Below are 7,500 nucleotides of genomic sequence, written 5' to 3'. Positions count from 1 at the left end.
ATTTCTGGCTCGTGACACATGGTCTTCAATTCATATTTTCAAGGAAAGATTCCTCTCGGATATTGGTAGAATGTGTACATTTAAGCAATCAGTACTAATAAGTAATATTTATTTTGACATTTCACTCTATATTTACTTAATAAGGTCATGAAAATTCTTTTGACATTCGTTTCTTTGAAAACAAATTATGAATAAACTATTGCCTTTCTTTTTTAGTTAAACAAAATTATTCCCCATAATAAATACATAAATAAATAAATTTATGATAAATACATAAAGGTATTTCAACATTTGATAAATATCATATGAATATATGTACTGTATATGAATTTATTCTCTTAATTCTTCCCCCTTTATTGATTATCTTTATCGTCTTCATAAATATCACTATTTTATAAATGGAGTTATGATTATGTTTATTATGATCACCATGATAATATCATTATAATAAAGGTCATTACTCTGATTTTAATAATTAAGAGAGGAAATTCTTATATAAATTGCCATGTTTCTCCTAGCTAACTAAACTATCACATTATAATCTAAAATAAATAATTATATACGGATTCTATCATTCACCATCACCCCAAAGCAAAAAATAAACAACATTCAGCTCAGTTATAGAATGGTGCAATATTAATCAGGATATTATAACTTGCATAAAACGTACCAGAGAAAGGGTAGAACGAGTATGCCAGGTATGGACACCGCAAACTGCAGCCACCTCCAGTGTCTGATGAGGTATGCAACACTTCCCCATATCACCATGGCGAAGGCCCACGGAAGCATTGAGATGATGCCCAGGTGCGGGCGCAAGCGAGGCTCCGAGATCTCCACAACTGAGGAAAAAGAAGAAATATAGGATAGATGCTCTCTTCCGCATTAATTTAAGAAGTATCATGGGTCATATGAAGGATAACCAAGTTCATTCAATATATATATATATATATATATATATATATATATATATATATATATATATATACATATATATATATATATATATATACATATATATATATATGTGTGTGTGTATGTGTGTGTGTGTATGTGAGTGTGTGTGTGTGTGTGTTGATTTGTGGATTTCTTTTCTTGTTTTCCACTACATTGCTCATAGCTTGTTCTCTATTTCAATATGGTAAACTTCAGTAAAAGAGGAAATATCCTAAACTAAGAGTCAATTAGAGATAACGAGTTTTGATAGCAAGTAAACGGAGTTTTCCCTTCCAAAATCTTTCTTTTAAATGGAATGCTTGGAACACAGGGAGCCCCACAGAAAATAAAAGATTTTAGAATTACATTATGTATTTTACTCAAGTATCTTAATATGTATTTTACCATATTTCATTGTTATAGGTAACACTACATCTAACACTTTTTAACAATATTTCTGGTAATAAAAACTGTTTTTTGTTCCTAACGATTAAATAAACTACCAAATTTCTTGTTTTTTTGTTAGTCATCCTTGAGAAACCATCATTATAAAAGTGAGTAAACTATAAGGAGATTATCCAATCATTAATTGGTGGAAGTACAAACCTAGAATATAACTGATGTTGGCTATGAAAGGTACGGCAATCCCCAGTAAGAAGCGAAAGAAGAGCAATGCTGACAGATTTGTCACCCAGCACGACGCATTAGTCAGAATCAAAAAGGAGAGAAGGCCGAAGACTATTGTAGTTTTCCGACCAAGGCTAAAAAAGAAGGAATTTGTTAATCAAAACATCGTTTACACAAATCTGAAATGTTATGAGCGAGCGAACAAATGCGTTCGCTAAGACAGGCTTTGATGATGTGAGAGAGAGGATATGAAAAATGAATAAATGTCCTTCCACAGAAACCCTTCAAATTCATTTCTCCTTCCGGTGCATTTTCAATTATGTCACTCCCCGCTATATTTCTCACAAATATGCTTTTCTTTACTTTATGGATGACTTGTCGTGCTAAAATCAAAATCAGGGAAATTAATAAGACCTTTTGACTCAACAGATGAATGAATTAGTATATCAAGTCCAATAAGTCATCAAACATGAGGACAAACTTTGGACACCTGAAAAGAAAAGTAATGCATTTGCTACAAATGACTAAAGAAGAATAATATGATAGCAGGTTCCAGTTGTACCTGAAAAAAAGAGCCAATATTAATTAGAGGTTTGTGTTAAGACATACTTTGTAATTAAGAATAGATGAGTGGCATAATCTTATAACATAATTAACTTGAAAATAAAGACAGCCAAATACTGCAAGAAGTATCCGGATATATCCTAAAAGGTACTTTATTCATAGTGAAGTATGAGGGAATCAATTAGCTGGAGAGAGAGAGAGAGAGAGAGAGAGAGAGAGAGAGAGAGAGAGAGAGAGAGAGAGAGAGAGAGAGAGAGAGAGAGAGAGAGAGAGAGCAGACAATTTCTTGCTATTATTGAAAAATAACTCTTGACTGAAAGAAGAAAAGGCATATGAATATTAAAATAACAAACTTGTTCAGTCAAGCTAATACGATAACTGTCGAAAGGTCTTCAAGATGATAAGGAAGGATGGGGATTTAAAGAATGTGAAGTTAGATGAGCTAATTTAGTCATTGACAGAAGATGAGGAGGAAGAGGCAAAGAGGCAAATACAAAACTTTATTTCATACAAAATTAGAAAGGTGTAAACCACTTGCGGATCGTAATAAGAACTGTGGAACTGCAACATCCATTATTTTCATTTCAGATTATTGATATTATTAACACAAAGGCTACAATTTTTTTTTTTGGAGCGGCACCCCTACTGATTTTAAACACTAGCCGTCACTCGCGTAAACAAATATAACTCCCAATTTGCAGCGATAGATTTAAGTGAATAGAGATTTTAAGAAAACTGTGTTACATCTGCAGCGGACATTTGATGAAATGAAAAGAACACAACAGTGATATTTACATTGTTCTTTTCCAGAACAAAAAAACTAGTCTACTACTGGTGGAGAAACAGTAGAAAATTCAGTACTATCAACATCCTTTGTTGCCAACCCACAATTCTCTGGTTCATCTGCTGCTGATCCACAATACTCGGTTTTATCTGTTCCTAACCCACAGCTTTTTTCTTCACTTATTTCCCAATCATAACTCTGCATCATTCTCTCCACCTCTCACCGTGCATTCATCAACATCAACAGCATCTCATGACTCTCTTATGTCATCAAGGTCTCCTCTACTTCAAGCTGATCCAGATGAGCTTCCGGACGTTTTTTTTTTTTTTTTTTTTTTTTTTTTTAAGGAAATGCAGGGATTTTTACACTATCACTCATCACATCATCGGTATGGACATCAAAAGAATATCTTCGACCTTATATATGTAGAGGAGTCTATGAGTACCAGAGTACCCTAGATTAGTAATATTGTACCGTGAATATAAGACAAATAGTGTTTACTAAATGTAAGGCTCATTGCTGTATGCATTCATGCCCGCATATTGTACTACGTACATACATCCTACTGCATAGTAAAATATAAAACTTTATACGTATAGTTCATTACTAGTATATTGCATCTTCATTTACTATATGATATATGCTCAATAGCGCATACATATACTGTCCGGATTATAAAAACTAGAATAATGTGCTTGAATATACAAACGAAAATTTCTTTTATAAACCCCACAGCTTAGGGGCGTCTATTATTTTGTTAAATTTCTTATACTCGGGGGGGGGGGGTCGCACATGATGCCCAAGGAAAAAGAGTTTCCAATTCGTTTATGCTTTACATTAATAAATATATGCATCAATAAATATATAATATATATATATATATATATATATATATATATATATATATAATACATATATATATATATATATATATATATATATATATATATATATATATATATATATATATATAAATGTTTATGTGCGTACTAAGTATATAAAAAAAAAATGTAAATAAACTTAAACTGTCACAACTTTACAAACCTGTCTGCTACAAATCCACTTATCAAGGCCCCTATAAACATTCCAGACATATAAATGCTCTGGTAAGTGGCACGCAGGTAGGCTCGGTCGCATGTTAGCTGGAACTGAAAAAAAGGAAAAAATGTACATTTGTTTATATGTAAATGTATATATACAGTACTGTATATGTATATATATATATATATATATATATATATATATATATATATATATATATATATGTATATATATATATATATATATATATATATATATATATATATATATATATATAAATATGTATATATATATATATATATATATATATATATATATATATATATATATATATATATAGATAGATAGATAGATAGATAGATAGATAGATAGATAGATATAAATATATATATATATAGATAGATAGATAGATATTGATAGATAGATTATATATATATATATATATATATATATATATATATATATATATATATATATATATATATATATATATATGTGTGTGTGTATACTGTATATGTACACATATACATATATGTATAGGCACACACATACATATGAGACCTGTTTGTTCTAGACATAGATTCTATCATGTGATGCACTGCACAAACCCTTGATTATAGGCTTCAAGAAACAAATAATTCCACCATAACACACATACAGGAAGATGATAAAACTGCCTCTTTTGTGTTTGTTAATGATTCCAATTATTACTTTATGGAGAGCTGCATTTCTTTTCCTACTGTTGATTGTTATTGTTTAAGAGCTTTTGATTTTGCTTTTGAACCAACCTTAGTGTTTATTATAAGTGAGCTCATACATAAGTCTGGGAATAAATGGAACTGAGTATTTTCGTATTTCCCTGGTGTCCTCCAGTTAGGATTTCCGATACTGCTATTGGTTTCATTAATGATTAAAAGTGAGCATCAGATTTGTTTTAATCTTGGAGGATCTACAATACATTAAGTCTAAGGCAGAATGGAATAAAATCTTTATAGATCTTATATTTGTTAATTGGTCAAAGTTGTATAAGTAAGTTAAGTTTACTGTGCCATAGAATAAAAGTTTTATCAACACAATAGATTATATGAATTCCATTTCATTTGTTAAATAATTCTTTTACAAAACAAAGTCCGATTTAATTAGGAAAGTAAAGGTACATAATTGAAGCAATAGGAATCTAATAAGAATAATTATACCAACTAAGAACTGTAGCTCAAGAATGTTCATGTTGAAACTGAAAGTAACTACAATTTGACTATAAAAGATAACTTTTTCTGGTAAACTAAGAAACCAAAACATTAGGCTATCCTCTTCTGGTGTAAAATTAACAGTACCTCGTTTTTTCAAACACATTGGTCTGTGTTACACTCTATTCAATATGAAAGGCGTCCCTTTTGCCTCTGTTATTAGTAAATGAGGGACTGAAAAATTTTATATTCCTTAGGGTTGTTTCCCTAAATATAAACTCGCTATTTAAGCTTTTCAGGTACATAAAATAAAATGAGCTATAAAAGGCTTTTTTTTTTTTTTTTTTTTTTTTTTGGAGAATTGGTAAGGTACTCCAGTGGGCAAATGTAGTTGCAGTACCCCAAGCTCGTCAAAAATTGTCCATCTTTACAAACTTTTTTATCACAACAGATTTTTTAGCCTATATTGGAAATTTGACTGGATACCTAATATTCAGAAATACTTTTCTAGGGCCTGTGGCTTTGTGATGGTATTCTTTCTCTCTAAATTACCATGCAGATTTAAGTAGATTTTCATAAGGAAGTTCATATTATTGGTCTTTACTTAACTGAAGCTTTTATGTGCATTAATCATAGGGCCATATTTTTTTAAACTTATGCAGTTGAGACTTGTTACATAATTTCTTAATTGAACTAAAATTATTACAGCGTAGTTATTTGAAAGCACTACAGGAACTATAGGGATGTAATTTCATCTCTGATGTTCTCAAGTAGCGTTCTTGCCCCATTACTTTCTATATAATCTATGCCTAAGTATTTAACCTTGATATCAAGTTAGTTTTTTATACTAGTGATACAACTCTCTGTAAATGAACATTCTTTTTCGAGCAGAGACCAGTTGCTGGGGAATCTGTAAACAGAGATCTAGCTGAAAACTTGAATATAGTGCAAACTGTATAATGAAAGAGTTGAACTCTGACAAAATTCAAGCTATTTGTTAGTAAGTCTAAAACAATGAATTCATCTCCCATGTATTATATCTGCTGTGCTTCTTTATTGCTATATAACTAATATACATTACTATAGGGCATTCGTGATCTTAGATTAGCTTTTGTAAAACATAACCATTTTATCTATTCTTTAACTAAAAAAAAAATCATACTGATAAAGTTGAATCTTTCAAGATTTTTTAAGAACTACATATTCCAAGAAAATTCTTTTAGTTTTAATTCTACTTTGCTTTCAATGATATTTTCCGGTTAAATTCCTTATATCTGATTTTTATACAAATCTCTTGCACTAACAATCATTTGCCATATTATACAGTCTGTATAAGACATATAATTCTGATCCTCCTTTGCATTCAGACCAGAGTATACCATCCACAACTTACTAGTAGACATCTAGTTAATTCAAACAATCTTGTCTTCTCTCAGGCCAATCTAAATACCTCAGAGCATTCAAGAAGTTTTCTCTTTCTGTAGCCAATCTATGGAAGGCTGTTCCTAATCATAAAGTGGAATTGATGGAACTTCAAAAGCACAACTTAGTAAATATACATTTGCTGATCAGGTCGATATGGGTCTCATTTCATACCTTAATTCAAATGATTCTATCTTATGTAATTTACTTAGTTATTTACCTTCTTTATTTATCTATTTTATAGATACACCTCCTTTTATTTTACATTTTTTTTTTTCTGTACCGATTGTCTTCCACCATTGGAGCCATTGAGTTTGCAGTACTCTACTTTTCCAGCTTCACATGTAATATTTCTAATATTCTGAATATGGTAAAGTATCAAGCCAACTAAGATTACGGTGAAAAGACTATCTGTCTATAGTAACCAAAACCAGTATAAACTCCATAATTAGAAATGATTTGAATGAGAACAAAACAGATGTTAGAATTTTTTAAGGGAAAGAGAACAAAAATCAATTGTAGGAGCAGTTCCTTCAATTACCTCAGACGTTATAGTTGTAGCGAATGTCGAGTTGTCAAACAGCCACTCATTGCATATCTCCTCTGCAACTTCCCCGGTCTCTGAATTCTCAAAAAAGTAGCTACATTGATTCCTGTGTAATGTAAGAAATAGGTTCAAAATAAAGGGTGTTTCTCTTAATCATTAAGTAAGCAGAGAATAATGAATTTCATGATATATATCTAAACTGTTCATAATGGCGTTGCAACCTACAATCTGGGACAATGACGCACTTTCGTTGTGTTTTTATATGACTTATCAATTATAACGTTGTAACTGGTCTTCCTGTATTATATCATTTATAAAACATTATTTCTCATACACTGTTTAATCGTTTCTCTTTTTCTTTCCCGCATTGGGCTGCTTCCTCTGTTGGGGCCTTT

The 7,500-nt window shown here is 30.8% G+C and overlaps 1 protein-coding gene across 1 annotated transcript in view; it reads right to left on the bottom strand.

The window, feature by feature from the left end:
* LOC137641525 (organic cation transporter protein-like) overlaps positions 1-7,500 on the bottom strand; it is a 34,761-nt gene that overhangs the window by 15,717 nt on the left and 11,544 nt on the right. Inside the window, exons 4-7 of the mRNA XM_068374164.1 lie at positions 7,100-7,211; positions 3,953-4,056; positions 1,540-1,694; positions 671-839 (exon numbers count right to left, since the gene is read on the bottom strand). Of these exons, the coding sequence (XP_068230265.1) occupies positions 671-839; positions 1,540-1,694; positions 3,953-4,056; positions 7,100-7,211 (540 nt within the window). The remainder of the gene's footprint in view (positions 1-670; positions 840-1,539; positions 1,695-3,952; positions 4,057-7,099; positions 7,212-7,500) is intronic.

The sequence above is a fragment of the Palaemon carinicauda genome, chromosome 1 (genome assembly GCF_036898095.1).
Source record: "Palaemon carinicauda isolate YSFRI2023 chromosome 1, ASM3689809v2, whole genome shotgun sequence".
In the NCBI taxonomy this organism is placed as follows: Eukaryota; Metazoa; Arthropoda; class Malacostraca; order Decapoda; family Palaemonidae; genus Palaemon; species Palaemon carinicauda.
Note: the sequence above shows the minus strand (reverse complement) of the source record. Positions and strands in the feature narration are given on the sequence as shown.